A 25,917-nucleotide genomic window follows, 5' to 3' on the forward strand; every position below is an offset into this window, starting at 1 on the left:
GCGATCTCGCGATCTCGCGGGAAGTGGCTAAGGGGGCGGCCGCCGGTGTGTCTGCCCTCCCGTTCCCCGCCCCCGCCTCCGCCTCCGCCGCGACGCCCGCCTCCGCCTCCCAGACCCCGGCGCCGCCACCTCCCCCTCCCCCCCGGCCCCGCCCGGCCCTTCGAGCGGCCGCGGAGACCGCGCAGCGCGGCAGGCGGGATCCGCACGGTAAGATGGCCGCGGCGAGCCCAGGCGGCCGGGCCTAGCGTCCCCGCCGGAGTGCGGCGGCCGGGAGGCGGAGGGCCGGACTCTGGGGTCGTGGCCAGGGAGGGATCGAGGCGGGCCGGTGAGGAGGCTGACCGGGCTGCGAGGTTGCGCTGGCCGGCCGACTGTGCAGGGGGCCTGCCGGTTTCGGACGTCCGAGCAGGTGTCCTCGGGCCGCGTTCTCGGGGGGAGGCGGCTCCCTCAAGAGTTTCCAGGTCCAACTGTCTCCTCTTCCTAAGGCGGCGGAGTCCGGGCGTGGACTCGGTGTTTGTTGTTGATGGAGCGTGTTTTGAGGGGCGGCGACGCCTGCTGGGAGGTGATAGTTCACAAGTCGCACAGGTCTGCGGCGGGAACTGTTTGCACCAGGACCGCATTCGAGCAGACACTGAGCTGCCGAGACAGGACTTTGCTGGTGGGGCGAAGGGTTCCTCGCCGTCCGTACTGTTTGTGGGGTGTGTAAGTGCTCAGTTTTTCCTGCACAAAACAGAATGGGTCGGTTCTTCAAAGTTGTTAACTTTCCAGTACTGCTCTGTCGCCCATGAGTGAGAGTTTTCGCTAGTGGCCGCAGCTTAGAGAAATGACCTTGTGTGAGGGACGGCCCCTTGGTTTTGTCTCAGTCAAGTTCTCTAAGGCGGATCAGAGTTGGGCATGGCATCCCCCAGCGACCAGGGACTTCATCTTGCTCCCCTCTGCTTCCCCACAGACACTGTCTCCCTGGGCGATCTCTGGTGAACTCTTGGCTTTCAGTCATTTTGTGGTGGACATTGCCCTAATTAATGTTTCCATCGCCCAACTGGGGACCTGTAATCCAGGTGCCTGCTTGACTTCTCCTACTGTGGGTCTGATAGTCACCCCAAACTCGCCCGACTCCTCAAACCTGTTCTTCTCCTAGTCTTTCCTTATTTGGGACTACATTCTCCAAGGTCTCAAGCTTGAAACCCCTCCATGGTCCATGAATCTTCTTTTATACTTTCCCCCTGGGTCCAGCAACAAGGCCCATTGGCTCAGTCCACGAAGTCTTGTGGGCTGTGCTCTTGGTTCTTCCACTGCTGTCCTCTTGCTTGGGTGGCTCCTCACTGGTCTTCCTGCTCAGCTCTCACCACCCCACAGTCATCCCATGTCCACTGGGAAACCAGAGCCATCTTTTAAATTGCTTTTATTTATTGAGGTAATTGAGCATGTGCTTTGCTTTATATAAAGTAATATCCACAATACCTATGTCAGTAACAAAGGATAAAAGGGAAGTGGACAGTGGATGGGCTCACCACCCATCCTGACACCCCTGCTGGGGCTCCCAGGGCCCCCTTCCCATAGTAACCACCTCCTGAGTTTCAGGGTTCACGCTCTTACTCGAAAAAATAACATGGTTTTTGCTATGAATGTATTTACTACTAAGTAAAAATTGTATAACTTGTCTTGTTTTTGTTCTTTAAAAAACTGCTGCCCTTGGGTCTCTGCTGCAACCTGCTCTCTTCATGCAGCTGGTTTCTAAGTCCCCTGTGTGGGCCTGGTCATGTATTTTAACTGCTTTGGTAAATTCTGTTCCATTGATACAGTCAGTGGCCCTAAAATCCACAAAACTTTGAAAACCAAAAGTTTTTGATCTTATTTTTAATTGATTTCTTGGCAGAACCCAACCCTGCAAAAGCTTTTAGTAACTTCTGTTCCACTCGGTGTGATCCTCATGGGTTTCACTTAAGCAGTCATGTCCAATCATGGGGTGCTGCCGCAGACCCCTGGGAGGATGTCTTGTGATACATATACCAAATAGTCTTTGTACAACCTGAACAATTCTGAAGTCAGAAACTGGTCTGCCCCAGGGCTTTGGTCCTTTGGGACTGCAGTCCTATGAACCATCGTTTGCTTGTCCCTGCTGCTGTTGACTAACTCCTGGGTGGGCAGTCTCCATAGTGTTGCCATCGTGAACAGTGACTCTGAGCACAGGCTTGTCTGTGTCTGGGACACAGTAGGCTGTTTTTCGGGGTCCCAGCTAGCAGAAGAGCCATCGGCGAGGAGCGGAGCACACATGCACAGTGTGTGCTGAGTGTGTTGCTGTGCAGTCCGTTCTGACCACAGGGTAAAGGGGCTCAAGAGGCCATGCACATGTCTGTGTGAGCACTTGGTGTTGTCAGGCTGCTTCATCTCTGTCAGCCTGGAGGGTGTGCGAGATGGCTTGTCTTGAGCACACACATCATAGCAGGTGAATCTTCAGCTTATACCTCTGCGTGCCACCCTGTGCTTAGAGGAGCATCCATCTATTAATAGACTCCTGCTGGGCCTGGAGGGCCTTCATCTGACCTGGACTGACCTCTTGACCTCCTGGTCCTCAGACTCCTGGCTCTTGCTCATGTTCATCCTGCCTTCTGAACCTCCCCAACCTTCTCTCTGGTCCCTGAGCCTGTGTTTGAGTCTCAGGCCCTCTTCATGTGCTGTTTTCCACATTTTAAGTATCTTCCCTCTCTCTACCCTTTGGTTCCTGGTCGCTGTGTTTATATCTGAAATGATCACAATTGTGAGAATTCTTCACCAATTCTTAAAATATTACTTTTTTTCCCTGTAGAAATAAATCAGAATGAGTTACACAGAAAAACCCGATGAAATCACAAAGGATGAGTGGATGGAAAAGCTCAATAACTTACATGTCCAACGAGCAGACATGAACCGTCTCATCATGAACTACTTGGTCACAGGTGAGGGCTGTGCTACGGGTGCTGCCTCTCGGGCACCATTCTCCCTTTCTGGGCTCACAAGCAAGGCTTTACCACTGGAGGGTCCTGAAAGTGAGGTTGCATTCAGGCATCATGGAAACACAGTGCTCTTGTAACCAACTTGGAACTACCATTTTAAAGAGATGTCCTCTTCTAGAGATGAAATCATGATTCCAGGTCTCTGAGATCTAAAGAAAAAACTATTTCTTAGCCTTTGACATTTTGCAGTTGATCTACATCATTAACAATGTGCAAAAGTAGATTTAAAGTCCAAGTAATTAATCTCTTCTGGCCAGTTTGGTAAATGATACTGGACTGTTTCAGAAGGTGTGTCCAAGTCAAAAGAAGAAAGGGGGAGGGGCCTATGGAAGGTAATGCAAGTGCTCTGTGATAACACCCCATCCTCCTGACCCTGTGGAGGAGAGGGTCGCTCTGCAGAGGTGAGAAAACCCACATGTCTCCAGAAAGTGAGTCTCCTTCCTGGAGTTCCAGTGACCTCGGCCCCCATCAGTCTCTGAGACTGAAGGAACTGTGTCCTCATTCACAGTGGGAGGGCGCTGTGCTGCCCCTGGAGCAGGTTGGCAGCTTCTCCACATAGGCCTGGACCCCAGTGCGGGGGCCTCAATGCCCATCCTCCCCTGACTGGAAGTTGAGGGGGTGGGGCAGGTGGAAGGAAAGGAAGTGTAGCTGGTAAGCCACAGAGGTGTTAATCCCACATCCCAAGAAAGTGCAGTTCTTACTAGAGGTTTTCATTCACAGAAGACGGGCTTTCTAGAGATAAAAAGCCCTGGTGTTGGTATCTTACTGATTTTCCAAGCAGTTGAAGGTAGTTTTCTTTTCCAGAGGGCTTTAAGGAGGCAGCGGAGAAGTTTCGAATGGAATCTGGGATTGAACCCAGCGTTGATCTAGAAACACTTGACGAGCGAATCAAAATCCGTGAGATGATACTGAAAGGCCAGATTCAGGAGGCCATAGCGCTCATCAACAGCCTCCACCCAGAGCTGCTGGATACAAACCGCTATCTCTACTTCCATCTGCAAGTGAGTTGCTTGTGGACACTTGATGAATTAAGGTTCTTCATGTTAGCCATCCCCAACTTCCGGTCCACAGACCGATACCTCCTATCAGGTCAGAGGCAATATTACATTAGAAATAAAGGACACAATAGACATAACGTGCTTGAGTGATCCCAGACCATCCCTGCCCTACCCCAGTCGGGAAAAATTGTCTTCCACAAAACAGGTCCTTGGTGGCAGAAAGCTTGGCAAGTGGACGTGTTAGTCACTCAGTTACGTCCAGCTCTTTGCGACCCTGTGGACTGTAGCCCGCCAAGCTCCTCTGTCCATGGAATTAACCAGGCAAGAATACTGGAGTGAGTAGCTGATCCCTTTTCCAAAAAGCTTGGGGACAGCTGATTGCTGTTATTGAGAGGTAATGAGGCTAATTTCATTAGAATCTTGCTGTTATTGACTAGGGAAGGGGTTTAAGTTAGCTGCTCTGCCATGTACCTCAGAAGCTGTTTCTTGCTCTGCAAATGCAAAGTCAGGAGCTTGGAGTACTCAAAAACTCTGTCCTCTGAGAGGCCCTTTTCATAAGAAGCAGGTGCAGCCCTGGGGTGGGGGGGTGTCACTGGCTGGGCGCAAGTTGTTCACCCTGTCTGCCTGGCCCCCAACCAGCAACAACATCTGATCGAGCTGATCCGCCAGCGGGAGACGGAGGCAGCGCTGGAGTTTGCGCAGACCCAGCTGGCTGAGCAGGGTGAGGAAAGCCGCGAGTGTCTGACTGAGATGGAACGCACACTGGCCCTGCTGGCCTTTGACAACCCCGAGGACTCACCCTTCGGAGACCTGCTCAACATGATGCAGAGGCAGAAGGTGGGCTCCAGAGGGCTTCCGTCCACACCCTCTGTGGATATTCAGGGCAGGATTTCCAAAGAAACAGGGTAGTGTGTGTGGTGTGACCAGGACACTGCTGGGAGGGCCCCACACTTTACTTGTGACATACTAGGAGCCCAGGGTATTGAGACCCTTAAACGATAGTTAAGCCTCTTTGCCAGTTTTTTTTTTTTTTTTTTTAATCTGAGCTGGCTTACTGTGTGGAGACTCTTAGGAACGGATGTTCCAAGTATCTTTTGATAAAAATCCCACACTTTGCTCTCTGCCACGGCCTCTGTGTTCCCACCAACAGGGCAGCTCCCCGACCGCAGTCCCCTTTCCCCACTGCCCTGACTGCCCTGAAAGGAGGGTGTCCTTGGGGTCCGCATCAGGTGTCCTCCTAGGGCTTGTTGGGTGGAACTGGTGTCTCCTCCCTGCCAGTTCCCTCATGCCCAGGCTGGATGTGAGATCTGCTGACCATACCGTGTGCCCCTCTGGGCAAGGACTGTGTTTTACATCCCCAGAGTGCCCGACGGTCACAGGCTTCATGTTTGTTTAAATAAGTAGCCAGCCTCTCGTGTAAAAATGGTTTTGAAGACGTATAAGATGCATCTTATAATGGCTCCTTTTCGCAGGTGCCCTGTGTGTGAGGTGGTTTTTATTGGCTATCCATTTTCTAGGTGTGGAGTGAAGTGAACCAAGCTGTCCTGGATTATGAGAATCGTGAGTCAACACCCAAGCTGGCAAAGTTGCTGAAACTACTCCTTTGGGCTCAGAATGAGCTGGACCAGAAGAAAGTAAAATACCCCAAAATGACAGACCTCAGCAAAGGCGTGATTGAGGAGCCCAAGTAGTCTGTGTGGGGCCCCGCCACATGGCCCCGGGCCCGCGGGCGCCACCTGGGACTGAAGATTTTTACGGCAGCAGAGAACTCTCTTCTCCCGTCTTTTACTGTTTGTGTGTTTTGTTTTGTTTTTGACCCAGCATCATTTTGAAAGGGAAAAGTGGCCCTTTTAAGCACTGGAAAACTCCCAGTGCAAGATACCGTCTCTTCTGGAAGGCCGGCAAGGACTGCCCCATGGCCTGTGCTCAGCGTTCTGGGCACTTCAGCTCCTGAAGGCGCCTCATCTTAGGGCCGCTAGTCCACTCGAGGCCCCGCTCAGAGCACTGGCCAGCACTGATGACCGTCTTGCTCTGTCAGCATCCAGGAGGACAGCGTGTCCTCCTCCCCCCCATCTCAGCCGGCCTTCGTGTAGAAGTGTTTTCTTTCCCTCTTTGGTTTTTGGTTTGTTTTTGTTTTTTTCATAGGAAAGACTATATGAATTTGTAAATCCCAATTCAAAGACTTCTTTTGTGCGAGGGCACTAAGTTTGGTTGTCTTCCTGTTTGGTCTGGGTCATGTGGCTTTGGGGGAGATGGGTGTGTGCGTGTGTGTATGCGGGGCGGGCTGTGTGTTTTTTAATTTTTTAAATATATATTTTGGTGCTGTAAGTGGTGAGAGACTCTTTCCTAGTGGATCAATGAACCATCTCTCCTGGGCACTTTTGTTGAAAATAAAGGTTTCTCCTTAATTTCAAGAACGACCACAGTGGTCTCTCAGAAGTATTCATCATCTCGAGCACAACTTTTGCTTTTGGAGTGGCTTCCCTGGGGTGACCATAGTGACACTGTCTGGTACCTACAGCCAGAAAGGGGCAGCTCCCGGTGACACGTGACAGTGCCAGGCATGCACTGTGGTACAGTGGGCTCTGTGACCCACACTTCTGCCTCTCACTCTGTCAGCCAGTCTGGCAGACATCCAGCTCCTATTCCCTCATGTCTGTCCCCTGCCCGGTGCCCACTGCCGTCACTGAGTCCTGAGTGCAGGCTCGAGTGTTGGGGTTTGGGGCAGGTGGCCCAGGGTGCCAGTGCAGAGCTGCCGGCCCTCAGTGAGGCTGGTGGAGGTGGAGGGGCCCTGGCGTGCAGAGCTCCCCAGGGCTGGTGACCCCCATACATCCTCTGGTGGGAGCACCTGCATGGCTGGGATTCAGTTCTCACCTGATCCCTCCCACAGGGTGGGTTGCGCTGGCACCTGGGCTCTGCAGAGATGCACGCCATCAGCAGCCAAATTTGGAGAGTCTGTTGGCCTTGGTGCTCGACTGGGTAGGTCTTTGGGAAGGTCAGGTCTTCTCCGGCTGCGGGGCGTCTTGGTCACATCCCCACACACTCAGTGTTTGTCCTGCAGGGTCTGTGGCTTCAGCTCCTCTCCCCACTCACTTCCGGCTGCACTTGGAGGCTGCAGGTCATTGGTTTTCAGTGGGTACAGCTTCAGGCAGAGTTTTCCCTCCCCAGTCACAGAGCAAAGGCAAAAGCACTGAGGTCTTTGTAGATCATCAGGAGACCATCAGGCCCTGGACTGGCCCTTGCCCCTGGAAGTGATGAGCTTCAGCTCTGTCTCAGTCATCAACTCAGATGTGACCTTTCTGTATGATCATTTCCTCTTAATATTTGGGAATAAAAGTAGGGAGAAAGGGGCCTTTAATCTTCAGGTGATAGTTAAATACAGCAGAAGCTGAAGAAAAATATTAGGGAAGTAGAGGTAAAATTACATTTTTCGAAAAGCATGAAGTAATTCAGCATATTCCTATCCTTTACTATTAGTGTATATAAGATAATTTATGTGCATCATTAACATACAATCAATCTGACATTTTTCAAAACAGTGGGTTTGAGATGTATATTACCGGGTAAGAACCATCCATGAACCATGGGGACCTGTGGAGGGCCTGTCACGTGTAGGAAGTGCTGTGGGATGCTTCAGAGCAGTGCTGCTGGCTTGTTCATCATTTAGTCGGTGAGGGGCTTGACCAGCGAGTGCAAAGACCCATGTGAGCTGGGTGCCAGTGAGAGGTGGAGAGCTCAGATGGTGCTGTTGGGTTCTTTCCCTGTGTATAAAGAGTGTGGTTCCTTTCCCACAGGCTGGAAATCTTTAAAGGGACGGCTTTGCAGACTTTTCTGTTTCCTCCTCTTGCAGTCTTATTTTTTTCAGCAAGCATTTCAAGGTAATGAACATTAAGTATATCGATTTTTCTACTTCATCTCATTTGGATCTTGCTGTCATGTTTGTTAAAATGTGATGTTTTACCAGGGTAGTTTATGTCTTCTTTTTTACACTTTCTGGTGGAAAGTGCCTTGAAATAAATAAAACGTGACAATATTTTGGTGCTCTGTGTTCCTGATACTGTGAAGTCAGATGAGGAATGACCCCTAGTTTGGATTCTTCCGAAGCATAGAGATTATTGCAAGGCACATGAGAAATACTGTATTTTGTTATTTGAATCAAGGTTTCCAGCTTCTAGAAAAGGCAGCTGTTGGTTGGGATGGGTCCTGTCATGGACTGAAATGCCAGGGGTGAGCCTGGTGGCTGCAAGGCTAGCTCTGCCGTCCAGCCAGGATGCCCCCTGAAGACAGACATGCAGAGCAAGCACATGGTGGGCAGCTTTCCTAAAGCAGTGTGACGTCTGTGCTTTCCCCAAGTGCTGACTGGGCTGCACAGGGGCCAGAGGTGGCGAGGACCCCGGGGACACCCAGGCCGTGGTCCAGCAGGGCTGCACTTCACCAGAAGTTGTGCCAGGTGTAGCAGCCCATCTGTGCTGCGCAGTAAGGTTGGGTCTGGAGGCTGAGGAAGGTGAGGTCACGACATAGCAGTGAGGCCTTTGTGGTGTGTCTAGACAGCAACTCTGGAAGTAAAACTCACGCAAGGTGCACAGGCCCCAAACAAGTAAGAGCCGAGGCCCCAACACCAGTGGGCGCGGCCGGAACAGCCGTCACCAGCATTGGGGGCCAGGGCTAGTCTCTACATGACCCACTGATCACTCTCCACCTTGAAACTCAGGAACAGTGGGTTGGCTGGATATGAGGTCCCTCACAGAGGTTACTGGAAGCTGGAGGCATGTCCAGCTGCTGCCAGCATGAGCGTGGCTTCCTCTCGGGTTGGGACACGTGGTCTAGTGGCCCTAGCTGACACCCAGATCTTCTGCCTCATGGAGGATGGCCCTGTCCAGCTCAGAGGCTCAGGAAGGGGTCAGATGCTCACCCCTGGCCCTCCATTGGTCTCTGTGCATTCCGAACAACCCTCCACCTCTTGTTCCCCACTAGCCAAAGCCTCCTCACCTTGGGCCTGGAGTACTGCAGTGGCCTGTCCTTCCTTGCCTCTGCCCTGGCCACCCTGAGTGGTCCTCACGGCAGCCAGGGTGATCCTGTGACCCTCTGGGGCTTCCATTGTGACTCTCTGGGGTTTCCAGTGTCAGAGCCCTGGCTGGTCTCTAGCTGACCACCAAGACCCATGAGCCTGCCCTTCCCCACTGCTTTTGTCCCCCTTCCTGTCCCCTCACCCACCAGGCTCCTTGTGGTCCTGGAGCTGCCCTGGGCCTCTGCCCACCCCACCCACATGCCCTGCTCATTCTCTGCTCTCAGACTTGATGTGCAGGTCTTTGCAGGGACACTTCCCAGCCCATCCCATGGCAGAAGCCACCCTTCTCTGCCCTCTCGGTTTCCTTTCTGTGTTTTGTTCATACACAGCTCCAGGAGGTAAGCAAATGACAAATGTTCCCCATGGTGCGGCTCTAGGTTTTCATATAAAATCACCATCAGGGACTTCCCTGGTGGTCCAGTAGTTAAGAATCCACCTTCCAATGCAGGGAACACAGGTTTGATCCCTGACCAGGGAACTAAGATCCCACAGGCTGTGGGGTGAGTAGGAAGTCCATGTGCTGCAGCTGCTGAGCTGCATGCCACAACTAGAGAGAAGTCTGCGCACTGCAGTGAGAAATCCTACGTGCCACAACTAAGACTCAACGCAGGGCTTCCCTGGTGACTCAGTGGTTCAAAATCCACCTGCCTATGCAGGAGACAGGTTGAATTCCTGATCCGGGAAGATCCCACATGCCACGGAGCAACTAAGTGAGTCCACCACAGCTATTAAGCCTGTGCTCCAGAGCCTGGGAACCACGACTACTGGGCCCAAGCACCACAACTACTGAAGCCTGCATGCTCTGGAGCCTGTGCTTCACAAGAGACGCCACCGCGATGAGAAGCCCACGCACCACAACGAGTAACCCCCACTCATCACAACTAGAGAAAAGCCTGTGTAGCAACAAAGACCCAGCACAGCCTAAAGTAAATAGATTTTTTTTTTTAAAGACCTGATGCAGCCAAAAATAAATTTTTAAAATCATCATCAAAGCTCCTGGGGCAGTGGGTGGCAGTGAGCTGCCAGGTAGAATTTAGCAAGGATTCTCACACTTTCCTCAGTCCTGGGTTATTTGGGGGAGTACTGCTCTCTCCACACTGTCTTTCTGTCCCATTGAGCATCATATGGGTGGAAGAAGCGCCGTCTGCTGCTAGCATGTGTGGAGCAGGGCAAGCCAGGCCCGCAGTGGGCACCACTGCCCAGAAGGAGCTGGGGGAGAGATAAGGCCAAGGGGTAGGGCGTTTTAGGTTTTGTTCAGAGGGCCTCCTCCTAGTGTGACCTGGCCAGGTTCACCAGGCTGCCATGTGTAGGATGGATTGGAGGGGGTGGGGGGGGCGCGGAGCTGGGGTTGTGGGTGTGAAGAGGCAGCAAGCACCTGGGAGAAGCAGAATTGCCCAGAAGTCCACTTGCTGCCTCTCTGTGGCTGTGCCCACCACCCCTGGGCGTCAAGGTTTCTGAAGTCATGAGAATCCCCCCAAGAGCGAGGATCCGGGGATCCGAGGGCGGGGCCTGGCACCTGACAGGAGTCAGAACACGGTCTCCTCCGTGGGCTCTGGATCGCCAGGCTTCCTTCCCCCTGCTGCTCCAGGGTCCCGGGGCCAGAGCCCACCTTCAAAGACCCATTTTGAAACTGGTTCCCTTCCAGTCTTGTTCCCCTTCCAGTGGGTGAGACCAACCCCAACTCTCACCCGAGGTGTGCACAGCCCTGCGAGGTGAGGAGCCCCCGATGTGTGGACGGCATGCAGGCTGCCCGCCAGGATCACCGCCGGCTCAGCCCCTCCAGAGCCCCATCCTTCCGGCTGGCTGCAGGGGAAGCGCCCGCGCCGTCCGTCCCGGACGTCCGCGGCGGCCGCGAGGAGGCCCCGGGGCGCGCAGGGGTCTGCCCCGCCCGGGGGAGCGCCAGGCCCGGCCTCCCCGACGGATGTGAGTGGGGCGGGTACCGAGTTGCGGGCCCCGCCCTGCCCGCCCGCCCCCCGCGGTGGCCGTCCGGGGGCGACAAGTCCTGGGAGCGCGCCGGACGGAAGCGCCGCTGGGACTGACACGTGGACTTGGGCGGCGCTGCCCGGTGGCTGGGCCGGGCGGGAGCGGCCCCGGACACGCTGCGCCCGCGCCGTCCACGCCCGATGCAGCCGCCCCCAGACGAGACCCGCAGGGACGCGGCCGAGGACACCCAGTGGTCCAGGTGGGGCCGCGCGCGTCGGGGGATGGTCAGGGGAGGGTGCGGGCGTCCTGGGTGGAGACAGCTCCCGCCGGCGGCACCTTTGCTCCGCCTAGGGGCCACGTACCTCCCTGCCGCCTCCCTTCCATCCAGGGCCCGGTTCCCCAGTGCCCGGTCTGCTCTCTACAGTCCAGGTCGGGTCTTGGTGGGATGGGAGGGCTGGGGGCAGGGCCTCCCAGCTCACGACCACACACGTTGACAGGCCCCAGCCCCCACCTGTGCCCACCCACCTGAGGGTCGCCTGTAGGTGCGCAGTCAGTGGGCTGGGGGCAGGGGGCTACGTTGGAACCTGCAGCAGACACTGACCCCTGCCTTCCTGTGCCAGCTGTGTGATGCACACAAGGTCCCCCGGGGCTGGGGGTTTACCGTACAGGGAGACCTTGGGCAGGTCATGGCCCCGGGCTGGGGGCTCCGCCCAGCAGCGTGACTCACACAGTGACCAGAAGCAAGCAAGAGGCTCCCCTCCGGTTCTGGGGGGCTGAGGTCCCCAAGTCGTGAACGTCAGGCCCTGCCTCCCCTGAGCTGGCCCTGCTTCCAGGGCCGGTTCACCTCCACTTCTGCATCCTGTGGGCCTGCCTTGTGCCTTCCCCTTCCCCAGCCTCCCAGAGCCAGTCACAGGAAGACCTGGGGAGCCAGGGGCTCCCTGGGGACAGGGCCCAGGGACAGGGGAGCTCTAGAGCCCAAATCACTCACCAGGTGCCAGGTGCCCAGGAGGGCTGCCCACTGGGTGTACCTGCCTCCCACTCACCTGCTCCCTCCCCACCCTGCTGGTTGTCTAGGCGAGGCCTCCTCCCTCGAGCTGACCCAGGAGCCTTGACCCAGAAGCCAACCCAAGTGACAGGAGCTCTACAGGCGGCTGGGCAGAGGGCTGGAGCTTCTAGAGAGTCCTGTTGCTTTGTAACAGTCTGCCTTTGCCTTCACCACCTCCTTCCCTCCCTGCCTGGTTTAGAAAGGAGCACCTCCAGGCAGGCAGTGGGGTGCTGGGTGGAGTGGTGCATACCCTGTGTGGATAAAGGTGATGAGAACTGTGACAAAGGGTTGTGGGGACTGTGCGGCTGCTGACTGCCGTGTGGACCACCCAGAGGCAGGGCCATTCCTGGGACATACCTGACAGGGCAGCTGGCAGCCTCAGCCCCGCTTCTCTCTGGCCCTTGCCCTCTGTCCCCAGCAGCAGGCACAGTTCCCTTTTCTGAATCAAGGGTCCACGTGACCTCGTGTTTGCTCAACCATGGGTGCTTCTCAGGCATGGGGGCCTTTGGCAGGAAGCAGAAGTTTCTAGAAAAGTTGGGGGCATGGACGAGACTCTGGACTGGGCAGAGTGAGGGGATGAAGGTCTTCGGACTTTTTATGGCTGATCCTGTCATGACCTTACGTGTTCCCAGCAAGCCCTGCCGGAGACCAGGATTCTGGGTCTGGCGTTCTGATCAGTCGCCACATCTGGGTCGCCTGCACCAGCAGACTTGCTGGTTCTGTGTCCCCAGCACCTGTGGAGGATGTCCCTTTGCCCGGCCAGCGGCACTGCCTGCCAGCTCAGGGACAGGGCTGCGGGTCCTCCAGGGCCCTAGGAGGAAGCCCATAGCACCTGGCCTCCCAGCTTCTGTGGGGGTCCCCATTCTGGCGCCTTAAGCTCAGGGCCAACCAGTGGTCTGGAAGCTGATGCCTTTCCTGACCTCTCGGTGCCCTGTCAGCCTTCCAGAGTAGGCCAGTCTCAGCCAGCTTTCCCCAGTTTCCAGCTGGACTTCCCACCCAGAGAGCAAACAGAGCCAGGCTCCTGGAGCGCTGGCAAATTGCATCCAAAGGAGGGGCAGGTGTGCCGGGGGCGCGGTCCTATCTATGCAGGTGACCCTTCGTAGCTTTGGCCACAGAAAGGAACAAAGCTTCCTTTTTAAAGGCACCTTCCGGCTGTGGCTGTTCATGGAAGTTAGAAGCCCTGCTCCCCTGCGCCTGGGTTTGCAGGGCTCACCTGTAGGCTGTGGATGTCACCCTGCGCCAACCTCTGAGGCTCATGGACCTGCACTCACCAGTCCTCTGCCCGCTCCTGCCGGCTGGCCTGCCATGCCAGGCTAGGAAAGTGGGGGCAAGAGTGGGGACTGGAGGCATCATTTCCACGGTCGGAGCCCCAGGGGAGACAGTCCCTGAGCTCCTCTGGGGGTTGCTGAGCCAGTGCCTCCTGTGGCCTCCTTGGCCTTCCTGATGCCCCTCCCCTGTCCTACCCTGACACCCCACTCACAGTCTGGTTCTGTAAAGAAAATTAGCATTTGGGGCCACTAGGCCCCAGGAGAATCCTCAACCTGCCCTGTGGGGTTCTGCCCCCGCTTTGCCTCTCTAGAGGGGCATGCCCCGTCAGCCACTGTGCTGCTATCCCCACTTCTGAGTCATTCCAGTCACACTTTGCCAACCAGGAAGGAAGGTGGGGGCACTATGGCCTCTCCCTGATCACTAGGCAGTTTCCAAGGGGGCACCTGCCCCCAACCAGTCGAGTGGATGGCTCCTGGGAGTGCAGAACGGCGGACCTTCCAGCACAGAACACTTTCCCACTGGACTCATAGGAAGCTCTAATATAAAATGCAAATTGCCACAGAGTGCTGCCCAGGAGCCCCATCCTTGCCCCTCCTCAGGGCACCCAGAGATGCAGCATGAAATCTGTGGTCCAGTGCACCCAGGGAAACTGAGGCCCAGGGAAAGGGGGGCTCCCCTAGTCAGGCTGGGGCCCAGAGTGCACCCAAGTGTCTCCTTGGGAGAGTTGCTCATCACATCAGACCATTCCCTTCATCCAGAGCTAACAGCAATTTGGACCGTAATTCCCAGACTCCTAACCGGCAAACACAACCCTCTGGGGAAGCAGGCTGGGCTTATGCCCCTCAAGTCCCCTTGAGTGGAGGTCTGTCTCCACTGGTGGGATTGCAGGACCCCACAGCCTCCAGCTGTGGGGGCAGCAGCTGGATGATGTGGCCCTGAGCCTCCCCCCACCCAGGGCCTCTGCAAGCCTGAGACACAGAAAGGCTCCCCATCTCATTTCCCGGCCTGTGGGAAAGTGCACCAAGTTGCCAGGGTGAGTGGAATGGGGTTGGGGGAGAAATGCTGGGAGGAGGTGGATGCCATTGCCAAGGCTCCCCCGGCCCCACCCCCCCAGTCAATGGCTCCTTGTTGAGGCTTCGGGTGCTGGCAGTCACCTTGCTAGTCACTGACCTGTGAAGGAGACAAGCGTCAGGGGAACAAGCCCATCTTCACCGAGGAAACTGAAGCTCAGGAGGCCCGGTGGCTGGGCCCGTGCCGCGCCACCCCCCACCCCCCACGTGGCTGCATTTGCCCCAGGTGTCAGTGGCCCTGACCTGGAGATAATGGACATGGCCCATCGTGCCCATTTACCAGGCTCCTGGTGCGCGTGACGCCCACTGGCTCAGAGCACAAAGTTGCACTCAGGGCCTCTGAGGTCTCTTACTCCTGGGAGGCGTCCAGGCAAGGGCTCTGGCCCTCCCAGGGCCGGTCCTGGCCTCACCCTGGACTGTCCTCCAAGGCGGCCTCAGCCTGGGGGGATGCCACAGGGAGGGGATCTGCCCCCGTGTCCACAGATGGAGCCCAAGCTTCTGCTGCCCTTGGCCCCTCTTGCTGTTTTCAGGTCAATGCCCAGCGAGGCAGCCAAGGGAGCCCCCGCCAGGTCCAGACAGGGGTTCAAAGGTTTGAATGGGCTTGGGGCACCAGGGTGAGACTCCAGGGTCCTGGCTCATCTGCCAGGTTTGAGGTCCCTGCTGTCCTCTCTTCCTTTTTTTTTTTTTGGCAACACCACTGCATGCCTTGTGGGATCTTAGTTTCCCGACCAGGGATTGAAACCCACCTCCCACCCCCCACCCCCCACTCCAGAGTCCTGATCACTGGACCCCAGGGGAATTCCCTCTCTTGGACATGGGTTTGGGTAGACTCCAGCAGTTGGTGATGGACAGGGAGGCCTGGCATGCTGCAGTTCATGGGGTTGCAAAGAGTTGGACATGACTGAGTGACTGAACTGAACTAAACTGTTCTGAGAACTGCCCGTGCACTCCTGCCGACCTTGCCTGCCCAGTGGCCTGCCCAAGGCCCTACAGCACTGATGCCTTGGCCCCTTTCTGCCAGGCCTGGGGGTGTGGGGGAGCAGACTTGAAGCCTCTGCCCTGTCTCCTCCCCACAACCTGAGCAGCATCTCACTCCCCCGCCCCCCGACCTCACCCCTGCTCTAGGAGAACCCTTGCCGCAGTTAGGCAGGTGAGCCCAGGTGTAAGCAGGATGCCCAAGACACCCCCTCAAGGCTGCCTCAAGGCCTCCCCACTCTCCTGACCCCCCCACCTCACCCCTGCCCCAGGAGAACCCTTGCCCAAGTTAGGCAGGTGAACCCAGGTGTATGCAGTATCCCCAAGGCACCCCAAGGCTGCCTCAAGGCCTCCCCGCTCCTGAACTCCCCACTGCTGTGACCCCTGCAGGGGATGTCCCCACATTGCACAAAGACATCACAAGTCACTCGTGGTGCCCCGCCTCCCCCCACAGAAAGGGCACTGAGGCTCTTCTCTCTCTCATTTAGAAGTCCCACCACCCCTATCTCATTTTTAAGAGCAGTTGTAGATTGGATCAGGAAGATCCTCTGGTGGAGGGCCTGGCAACCCACTCCAGTATTCTTGCCTGGAGAATCCCATGGACAGAGGAGCCTGGAGGGTTACAGTCCCAAAGTAGGGTCTCAAACAGTTGGACATGACTAAAGCGACTTAGTATGCACGCACAGATTTACAGAGCCACCGTGACGCCAGTAAAGGCTTCCCTGTGCTCCACACCAGAGTCCTCCTTTCACATCCCAGATCAGTGTCCACTTGTCACTATCCGTGGACTGCCGTGGACAGTACTGCCACCGAGCCACACTTGCTTGGGTCCTGCCCTTCCCCCTGATGTCCTGGGATGCCTATCCCCACCCCACCTTGGACCAGGGTCCCATAGGTGCTGAGTCCCTGGGCTCCTGTCTCTGGCTTCTCCTGATTTGGTGACTGATAATTGAGGAGTTCTGGCCAGGAGTTTGGAGGACAGTCCCCATGTGGATATTGTCTGGCAACCTTCCTAGAAGGTTCGGGCTGCCTCCCTGCTGCCCAGGCTCCTCCAAGGGCCCTCTGGCCTCCTCAGCATGCTGGCCACCTCACACCACTTTCCCCTGGGTCCCCTGCTGAGCAGACCCAGCTTTCCTGGGGGCCTTGCAGGGTCACTGCTCCTACCCGCTCTCTGCCTCAACTGGGGTCCTCGTGACAGCCCGTTGCCCCCTTCACGGGTTACACTTGGTCCATGGAAACCGAGTACCCGTGTCCTGGAGCACTGGATCTCCCCCACCGCAGCTTATTAACCTGCCCTCACTGGCCACCGTGTGTTCCCACCTCCGCTGTTTCAGGGACCTCATGCATCATTTCTAGCATCTGCCTGTTCCTCCCAGGAGTCACCAGATATGGACAGGTGGGTGTTCAAGAGGTGGCCGAGCTGTCCCTCACATCAGCCTCTCTCTCCCCAGGCCCGAGTGCCAGGTATGGACAGGGACACTGCTGCTGGGCACATGCCTGCTCTACTGTGCCCGCGTCAGCATGCCTGTCTGCGCCGCCTCCATGAGCCAGGACTTCGGCTGGAACAAGAAAGAGGCCGGCGTTGTACTCAGCAGCTTCTTCTGGGGCTACTGCCTGACTCAGGTGGTGGGCGGCCACCTGGGGGACCGGTAATCCCCGCCCCCCAGGCAAGGCTGGGAGAGGGGGCTCCTAGGAAGGGAATGTGGGGACTGGGAGACCCAAGGTCCGAGTGGGGGTGGGCTGGGCCAGCACTCAGCTGTCTTGGGGTGCTTGGCTCCTTGGGGACCCCGCCCGCTCCTCAGCAGGATCCCCTAGTCCGGCCCATCCTGGCAACCTGGCCGCGCGGTTCCTCATGGCCACCCTGTCGTTCCCCTTGCAGGATCGGCGGTGAGAAGGTCATTCTGCTCTCGGCTTCTGCCTGGGGCTTCATCACCGTGGCCACTCCACTGCTTGCGCACCTTGGCAGCGCCCACCTGGCCTTCATGACCTTCTCTCGCATCCTCACCGGCTTGCTCCAAGGTAGGGGGCCCAAGCGCAGCAGAGCAAGGGATTGTGTGCACATGTGAGTGTGTGCGTGTGTACCTGTATATATGGGCGTGTGTTCAGGCAGGTGCTCCTGAGCAAGCATACGTGTCCTCGTGTAGGGGCCTGTGTATGGTATGCCTCAAACTCTACCTCAGATCACAGAGGGTGCGTTAACACCGAAGGCTGTTGCTGGTGAGGCCGCGCCTGGTGGGGCAGGTGGTCAGCGGAGGACCATTCCCACTGGCACGCAGCCAGCTCTGTCTCACATCCCTGCACCAGTGTTTGTGCTCTGATGCCTTAGCACCCAAGCACTTTCTGTTTTCTAGAGTCACTTCACAGGCTGGCTGGCATGTTCTAATGTCACATGTCCTCCTGCCACAAAGTCTGCTCCAGGAATCTGGTGGCCACCAGGCTGCCTCGTGGTGCTGTCAACTCCACCACAGGAGTGTGCCCAGTTGGAGGCCACACCCATGCTGGCTGGGCCAGCGGGCAGAGGGATGCCAGCATTCCCAAGACCTCTGCGTCTCATGTTTTGGGGACATTACGCTTCTGGAGAGAGGCCTCCTCAAAGGCCTCCGGGGGGCGGGGGTAGTTGGTGGCAGGGTCTCACGCCCTCCCTCCGGGGGTGGGATGACCTTCCGAGCTCCTGCCCTACCCCAGCCTGGCATCTGACAGGATAGACCTCCTTCCTTACCATATCTCCAGCTTCCCAGAGCCCGGGCCGGGGGTGGGCTTGCTTCCAGCCCACACCCCCAGGATCCCAGACATCCTGGACTGGGCCTCTACCTGCTTCCTGATCAGCCTCATCAGCCCAGCCTGCAGGTGGTCCTCGTGCTCCAGGCAGTCCAGCACCTGCGCTCCTTCCAACTCACCCCAGTGACCATGGCTAGTACTGTCTGTCCTGCAGCTGAGGCAGGACTGAGCTGTGTGACACCTGGCTGGGGACTGCCCACTGGGCACCCGGCTGGGCAGCCGTCAGCTCAGCTGTTTCTCCCCATCCTCCTCGGAGATGGAAGGACTTCTCTGTGTGGCCTGTTACAGTGAAAAGACCAGGGGTCCAGGGGCAGTTCTCACCCTGGGTGACCAGCAGTGTGGTGTGGGCAGTGCTGGGTCCCAAAGGGAAGGTGGGGGCCATGTCCTGTCCCAGTGCCCAGCCTCTGAGCTTCTCCTGGGTGCTTTTGGAGAAAAACCCAGTGTAACAGGCAAGAGTTGCAGGCCCCCAGTACAGTTTTTTTTTTTTTTTTTCAAAACTAGAGTTTGAAATAATGATAGCTTCACAGGAAGTTGCAATGCAAGGTGCAGTGAGGCCCCGAGCTGCCCCCTGCCCCCCCACCTCCCTGCAGTGACGTATCCCTTAGCTACAGGGCAGTGTTGCAGCCAGGACCCGGCGCTGTGGTCCCTCAAGGCCGTTCAGGTCCCACCTGACATTTGTGCACCATGTGTGTTAGTGTGTGCACTTGTCACGTGTGTGCATGGTCACCCGTGTCGGTGCCAGGACTCTGAAGCCCTGTGGCCTTGAGAGCTGGCGTAGGCCCCCTCCGCACCCCTGCAACCGCCCCAGCTGAGTGTCTCCTTAGCCAAGTGTCAGGAAAAGCCCACATCCACTGTCCCAGGGGTGATGCAAGGAAGAAGGAGACCTGGGCTTGGATAATCACCCAGAGCCCCTGGTGCTTCCAGCCCATCTCTTATGCCTCAACCTGCTGCCCTGGTGGGCCTCGTGGGCCAGCTGGCTCGGGACACAGCTCCACATGGCCCCTTCCTTCTCCACCTGCCCCAGGGGTTTACTTCCCTGCGCTGACCAGCCTGCTGTCCCAGAAGGTGCGGGAGAGTGAGCGAGCTTTCACCTACAGCACCGTGGGGGCCGGCTCCCAGTTCGGGTAAGTCCCAGCCTGGGGCTGGTGGGGACAGGCCACTCGTGTGAATGCCACAGGGCGATTCAGCTTCAGTGACGGTGACACATAGAGAGTCTGCTCCTGGAGGCGCTTGCTGCCCAGCCACCCCGCCACCACCACTGTGTTTGCTCTGTCCCCCTGGGGCCAGTGGCAGATGAAGTGGGCTTTGGGGCTCTTGCCCACTTATATTCCCTTCCTTCTGCACTGACAGAACTGGATGGGGGCCTTCCCCATGGAGAGGTGGCCTGCGTTTGCTTTAGAGGGCACCCATCGTGGTCCAGTCATGACTGATCTGATCCTGTGTCCCTCCCCACTGCATGTCCCCCAGAGCACCAGACCCTCCGTGGGGTGTCTTGCTGTCCTAATGGGGCTTCACAACCCCTGGGTTTAGGGTCTCACTTCACTGCTGCCGAGTTCCAGGCAAGAATGCAAAGGGGCCAGGGGTGCCTGTGGGGGTGCTGGGAGCTGCCCAGATGGAAACCCTGGGTGCCCAGTGAAACGTGAATTTCAGAGAAGCAATATGAAACAAGTCACACCAAGAAAGGTTCATAGTGCATCTGAAATCCCATCTCACTGGGTGACCTGGACCTGTTGGGTGGGAGCAGGTAGAAGGGAGACACAGGGAGAGACCATGCCCACCCGCCTCCCCTCAGATGGGGGAATGGAGGCTCAAAGCAGAAGACAGCCTCCACGGGCCTTGGTGGGAAGCATTTTCCTTCTATTTTCTTCTTTAACCATCTCCTGGTCGAGCCTCGGCAGACGAGGGGCAGTGGGGAGAAGCTCCTGGACACACAGGCCAGCCTGTGGCGGGGAGGTCCCCAGGAGACAGGATCAGCAGGACACAGGGAGGCAGTTGGGTTTGGAGGTTGTTTCTGCGTTTAGAAGTCTTTTTGAAATTTCATTCTCTCTGATAACGAGGAGCTGAAAACAGCGTGGAGGTTTTATATCAGCGAATTCTTGTCACCACTGTCTTCTCATTGCCTTTTTTTATTTTAAAAAGATTCACATGCAAATGTGGGCCAACTGAAGGCCTAGTAGGGAGATCCTAGAACAAAGCAGGGCCCCTGTGCCATGTCATGGCTGCATGGCTGTGCCTGAGTCCACACTGGCCCATGGCATCAGAATGCTCTGCCAGCTCGCACCCCTAGCATCCCACACGGACCCTGCCTTCCTGGGCAGCTGCTCACAGATGACAGGGTGCCCTGTTTTCCAGGGACTCAGCTCACACAGGGTGGGGTCCAAGTGGCAGCTTTGGCCCCAGTGAAGCGAGGGTTCTGGCCACGCCCTCTGTCTTTGCAGGACGCTGGTGACCGGGGCTGTGGGCTCCCTGCTCCTGGACTGGTACGGCTGGCCGAGTGTCTTCTACTTTTCGGGTGGGCTCACCCTGCTGTGGGTGGGTTACGTGTACAGGTGTCTCCTGAGTGAGAGAGGTACGTGCCACTCCCAGGGGAGTTTGGGAGGCCTGGTGCACTCCTGGTGCCTCATCCCCTCCAGGGAGGGGCCACTGAACCCCGAGAGCAGGTGGGCCCAGGGACCCGGGGCTGCGGCTCTGCCCTCCAGAGAAGGATGCTCCAGGTAGAGAGGACGCCTACTCCCTGAGTCTCATCTGGGCTATGGTCAAGTCTGGGGACTGTTGGATGAATGCGGACATGCAGGGGCCACTCGGCCGGCACAGGCAGTCTGCAGGGGAAGTGGCAGCCTCCGGTGACAGGAGTGGGGCCTGGGAGGTTTGAGGGCTCAGGGGACAGATGGTCAGCACTAATGTCCACCCCCGAAGGCAAGTGCTGCCGAGCCCAGGCACTGGCAGAGAGGGTGTACAGCCCCCACACACAGCCATGGACCTACAAGCTGCCCCCAGCATCTGGTCTCTGGGAGCAGGTCCATCCTCCCACCTGGATGGCTTTCATGTGGGCCTGCCTCCCCCTTCAGATCTCATCCTGGCCCTGGGCATCCTGGCGCAAGGCCTGCCCGTGTCCAGACACACCAAGGTGCCCTGGAGACAGCTCTTCCGAAAGACTTCTGTCTGGTGAGCGGGCTGTTGTGGGGACAGGGTTTGGGGGCCTGGATCCACCACCGCAGGGGAGCAGCCGGCATGGAGGCAGCTCCATTCTGGGCTCCCCGCTCTCAGCTCCTGGCCACCCTGGTGTGGGGACGGGCTCCAAGTATGGATGCTGAGCCTGGCGCCCACCCCCCAGGGCAGCCATCATCTCCCAGCTATCTGCGGCCTGCTCCTTCTTCATCCTTCTCTCCTGGCTGCCGACCTTCTTTAAGGAGACCTTCCCCAGCTCCAAGGTGGGTTGGCCACCAGGCAGCTCACAGGATGGGGGGCACCGCAAGGCATGTGCAGAGAGCTGGGTTCCTTCCATCCAGGCTCTGGTAGTTCTGACACCGTGTGGCTCAGTGCCAGAGCCTGGGTGCACACAGGAGAGGCCCAGCTGCTGCCCTGTCTGCCCACCCAACTGTGGACAGTCCTTTCTGGGGTTGGGGGGTATGCAGGGTTCCTGATGTGGGCACAGATGTCCTGCAGTCAGCCTGGCTGGCTTCACCCCAGCTGCTCAGCCACCAGACCTCCCGGTCTGGTGACCAGGAACTTCGGGTCACACACTCTGGGCAGGATGCAATCCCCAGCTCCGCCCCCAGCCTGTGGGGAGCCACGAGGGAGGTCCTGCTCACAGGGGAGACAGCACCAGTAGTGCTCGGTCCATGTCGGGGATGGATTAGGGGCTGGGAGGCCTAGCCTGTGGGCAGAAGAGAGACTTACTGCGCAGTGGTCATGGGCAGCGGCCACCCCACCCATTTGTCCTCTCCGGATGGCCAGGTGCCCATTCTGGACGCCTCTTAGGTCCCTCCACTCCCTCCCTCCAGGGCTGGGTCTTCAACGTGGTGCCCTGGCTGGTGGCCATTCCCGCCAGTCTGCTCAGCGGGCTTCTCTCCGACCATCTCATCAATCAGGGTGAGCCCTGGGGGAGGGGAGGGGGGCATCCCTCCTGGGTGCCGCTGTAGCAAGGAGGAGGCCACACCCCTAAGGACTGGCCATGATGTGGGTCCCCGGTCCAGAGAGCCAGCCCCGGGGGCCCTGGTGCCCGGCTCCTGGCCTGACAGCCAATGGCTGCCTCCAGCCTGCCACCTCCCTAGCCTGTTCCCCATGAAGGGGACATAGTCACCGTGGAGCAGTCGATTCTCCCACCTGGGTGCTAGACACAGTCCCCCTGGTGGGGTCAGACTACAGACCTATACACCCATGCCCCGAGGATGACCGTCTCACAGGCAGGCTCCCTACGACCCTGCCCTACATGGCCTTAAATGTCAGTCTTGTCCTTGTTACCAAAGGAACCACCCACTCACTGAGGGAAAAGTAGGAAATTTGCAGAAACACAAAGAAAACATTTTGTAATCACCGAGGGACTTGCTTTGCCTGGCCTCTAAGTGCACACACATACACACTCATACACGTGTGCACGTGGCTCAGATGACACATGCTGTCTCCCACGAGCCTGGCCCGGCCCTCCTCTCCCCGCAGCCCTGCCGGGTGGGACCCCTCTGGATACCTTCGGGGGTGGGGCAGCACAGATGGCCAGCGGGACGCTCTGGTCTCCCCCTGTCCAGGTTACAGGACCATCACCGTTCGGAAGTTCATGCAGGTAGGAAGGTCCTGAGACCGCTCTCTCCCGACTTTCTCCCGCTCTCACTGTTTTGCTCCCGGGGCCCCTGACCTAGAAGGTGGCTAATGTGGTACAGCGGCTGGAGGGCTCCCTGGGTCAGCTATGGGGACTGGTCTGGCCAACTGAGGCCCTTCCCTGAGCCCCATCGCTCATCGACTGGGGCTTCTCTGGCTGCAACTAGCATGGCCAGCTGGTTAGTATAGCCTTGTTCCGTGTCCTCCGGGCAGGCCCAATCTGAGAGGGAGCCCCACCCACCCTCATTCAGGGAAGCCCAGGAAGGCCCAAGGCTCCCGCCGCGTCCCCGCTTGTCTCTCCTGCAGGTGATGGGCCTCGGCCTGTCCAGTGTTTTTGCCCTGTGTCTGGGCCACACGTCGAGCTTTTGTAACTCCGTGGTCTTCGCGTCAGCCTCCATTGGCCTCCAGACCTTCAACCACAGGTGAGGGCCGGGCGCCTCATCCTCCAGAGCCCCCCATGCCGCCTCTGGGCTCCCTGGTCCTGGGTGCAGGGGAGGAGCCCTGTGGTCCGTGGTGCACGTGGAGGGTGGGCAGTGACCGGCCCCCACGAGTGAGCCACAAAGTGAAGAGGAATGGAGCTGGTAAGGACCCGGGCTTTTTGGGAAAACGAAGTGGTGTTTGGGGAGGGGCCAGCAGAAGAGATGCTGATCTCTGAGCAGCACCCTCTGAGCCAAAGGTGGGGATCCAGCCTCATGTCCCCCAACCTGCACTGCAGCTCAGGGTTTAATCAGGAAAACAGCTCTGAATTGTTCTGAGTTGGAACTTGATGTTGTTTTCCAAATTATTGGGCAGCAAAGCGCGTGTGTGCTCAAGCAAGCTTGCCTCCCGTCTTATTTCATCCTGGGAGTGGGTCCCATGCCATCACCACTGCTGAGCTGGGGCTGACCTCCTGGTGTGGTGGGCAGGCCTGGGTGGCCTCTGGGATCCAGGTGATCAGAAGAGCTACGGCTGGCGTGGTGGCTGGCAGCCATCCTGTGGTCACTTGCCCTCGTTCTCTCCTCTTTCCCGCAGCGGCATTTCCGTTAATATCCAGGATCTGGCCCCTTCCTGTGCCGGCTTTCTGTTTGGTAAGGACCACAGGCCCTCTTTGAATAGGGAGTAGCTGCCCCTTCCTGCTCAGGGCCTCTAGGGCCTATCCTCGGGCAGGTGGGCTGTAGGAGGGTTCCAGTGGGCTTCCACTGACCAATCCTCATTCTCCCTGTCCTATTCCAGGCGTGGCCAACACAGCTGGGGCCTTGGCAGGTGAGAGGTGGGCTGGGATCCCCTGCCTGCGGGTATCAAGCTGCCCTGCTCCGTGTCCTCCCACCCTCTGCCTCAGCCCTCAGGATGGGGCGTGGTACCCCTCGGAGGGTCCCATAGTGTTAGAGCAGTTTCGGGGAGCTCAGACCCTGGAGCTAGCCACAGGGCAAGAATAGACCTGCCTTCCATGGTGACATGGAGCCCCTGCACATGTGCGGGTCCTCAGAGGCTAAGGACTGGATTGCAATGACAGGGCTGGTGCCCTCAGGGCCCCTAGCTTCTCTCCACACTGTCCTCGCAGGGGCTGGACAGCCTGTCCTCAAGCCGGCCTGTCTGTCCCCCAACCAACCTGTCCCCTCTTGCGGTACAGGTGTAGTGGGCGTGTGCCTGGGCGGCTACCTCATCGAGACCACGGGCTCCTGGACGTCTGTGTTCAACCTAGTGGCTGCCATCAGCAGCCTGGGGCTGTGCACCTTCCTTGTGTTTGGGAAGGCCCAGCGGGTGGACCTGAGCCCCGCCCATGAGGACCTCTAGCCTCCCTGACCTACATCCCTGAGGACCTTGGGCCATCAGCAGGGAACTTGGCCCTGCTTAGGGGCCCCTTTGCTCCTGGCCCTAAAGGGAGAGAGCCTCAGCCCAGGGGGGTGTGGCCTGCTTCCCCTGCCCATGGGGGTCGCACCCTTCTTCCAGTTAGTGAAACTTCAGTGTGGGTGGATTAGTATCTTTAGTAGCAGTAGCTTCATGACAGACACAGTCTATTCTGTGTAGACTCATATGTGCCCCTTGCGGGCATCCCTCCCTGGGGTCATGTTGGTGCAGGGCGGGCGGTCAACTGGCGTCTCCCCCCAGAACCTGCTTGGCTTTGTGTTTCGGCACTGGGGGCCAGATCATGCTCTGGAGGGGGCCGTCCTATGCACTTTAGGGTCTTTAGCAGTATCCCTGGCCCCCACCCACCAGACAGGCCCCTAGTCCCAACAGCCAGCCCTGCCTCCTGACATAACCAAGTGTCCCCAGAAGACCTGTCCCTGGTGCCCCTCCTGTGAATCCCTGGGCACTGCTGATGGACCTGCTCCCCTAGTGCCTCGTGAGGGTGCGTGGGCACCCCTCCTGGGCAGGACACAACCTGAACCAGTGAAACCCCCTGTCCTCCTTGTCTTTCTCCCTCCCTGTTTACAGTAGAGGGGCCAGTTGTCTTACAGATTAATAATAGACTCTGCAAGATGTATATGTAGAAAAAAGAAACTATGAAAATATGGAAAATCACACCAAAGCCTTATTTAAATTATGACTATTAAACTATTTAAAAAGTCCATTATGTCATTTAACTCTCTATTTATAAAAAGAATAAACACATGTTAAAGATTTATTTCATTCATTTGAGGAAACCAGCAAAGCGTTACAAACTGTTCAAGGAAAACATCACGAACAGACAGACACACTGATCCATGTGGGTGCTGACACGAATGCACAAACACCACTGAGGTGGGCCTTCCTTGCTCCGCCCCAGACAGACCCTGTCTGCACATCTGTGTCAGAGCCACTTGGCCGTGCTGTCCTCTGCGGATTCCAGAATCAGACAAATCCTAATTTTCCATGTGAACAAAGATTTCCCCCGACAGCCCCCCACCCCCGCTTTTGATTGGGAAGAATCAGAAAGATTCTCGATTACAAAGTGAGTCTGGACTCTGTAGGTTTGGCCTGATTGTTTACAGAGATGCAGCAAGAATATGAATTTACCATGAAGGCC

At 57.4% G+C, this 25,917-nt stretch overlaps 2 protein-coding genes and 1 long non-coding RNA gene across 4 annotated transcripts; 2 read left to right on the plus strand and 1 right to left on the minus strand.

Moving 5' to 3' along the window:
• Window positions 1-73: 73 nt before the first annotated feature.
• Window positions 74-6,405, plus strand: GID8 (GID complex subunit 8 homolog). 2 transcript variants are annotated; one of them, XM_006068851.4, is made up of 5 exons: window positions 74-207; window positions 2,804-2,933; window positions 3,795-3,991; window positions 4,628-4,825; window positions 5,506-6,405. In XM_006068851.4, the coding sequence occupies exons 2-5, from the start codon at window positions 2,816-2,818 to the stop codon at window positions 5,677-5,679; spliced, it is 687 nt and encodes a 228-aa protein (XP_006068913.1). In that variant the 5' UTR covers window positions 74-207; window positions 2,804-2,815; the 3' UTR covers window positions 5,680-6,405. The 2 variants fall into 2 exon arrangements, with proteins under 2 accessions (XP_006068913.1, XP_044783382.1); XM_044927447.2 differs by lacking the exon at window positions 74-207 and adding an exon at window positions 406-695.
• LOC112578770 lies at window positions 3,003-14,838 on the minus strand. Its single transcript, XR_006544192.1, has 3 exons — window positions 14,464-14,838; window positions 3,757-4,072; window positions 3,003-3,139 (listed from the first exon to the last, which is right to left on the minus strand). It is a non-coding gene; the product is annotated as an uncharacterized LOC112578770 (long non-coding RNA).
• SLC17A9 (solute carrier family 17 member 9) lies at window positions 11,038-25,480 on the plus strand. Its single transcript, XM_006068850.4, has 13 exons — window positions 11,038-11,238; window positions 16,790-16,987; window positions 17,218-17,357; window positions 19,141-19,240; window positions 20,555-20,685; window positions 21,185-21,281; window positions 21,451-21,547; window positions 22,121-22,208; window positions 22,862-22,896; window positions 23,238-23,353; window positions 23,943-23,998; window positions 24,144-24,173; window positions 24,541-25,480. The coding sequence occupies exons 1-13, from the start codon at window positions 11,180-11,182 to the stop codon at window positions 24,702-24,704; spliced, it is 1,311 nt and encodes a 436-aa protein (XP_006068912.1). The 5' UTR covers window positions 11,038-11,179; the 3' UTR covers window positions 24,705-25,480.
• The last annotated feature ends 437 nt before the right edge of the window (window positions 25,481-25,917 follow it).

The sequence above is a fragment of the Bubalus bubalis genome, chromosome 14 (genome assembly GCF_019923935.1).
Source record: "Bubalus bubalis isolate 160015118507 breed Murrah chromosome 14, NDDB_SH_1, whole genome shotgun sequence".
Lineage (NCBI taxonomy): Eukaryota > Metazoa > Chordata > Mammalia > Artiodactyla > Bovidae > Bubalus > Bubalus bubalis.

Coding starts and splice junctions, on each gene's coding strand:
- GID8 (XM_006068851.4), top strand. CDS start 2,816: ATGAGTTACACAGAAAAACCCGATGAAATCACAAAGGATGAGTGGATG. Junction 2,934..3,794: donor CATGAACTACTTGGTCACAG/GTGAGGGCTGTG, acceptor TTTCTTTTCCAG/AGGGCTTTAAGGAGGCAGCG. Junction 3,992..4,627: donor ATCTCTACTTCCATCTGCAA/GTGAGTTGCTTG, acceptor GCCCCCAACCAG/CAACAACATCTGATCGAGCT.
- SLC17A9 (XM_006068850.4), top strand. CDS start 11,180: ATGCAGCCGCCCCCAGACGAGACCCGCAGGGACGCGGCCGAGGACACC. Junction 23,999..24,143: donor CTGTGCCGGCTTTCTGTTTG/GTAAGGACCACA, acceptor GTCCTATTCCAG/GCGTGGCCAACACAGCTGGG. Junction 24,174..24,540: donor CACAGCTGGGGCCTTGGCAG/GTGAGAGGTGGG, acceptor CTTGCGGTACAG/GTGTAGTGGGCGTGTGCCTG.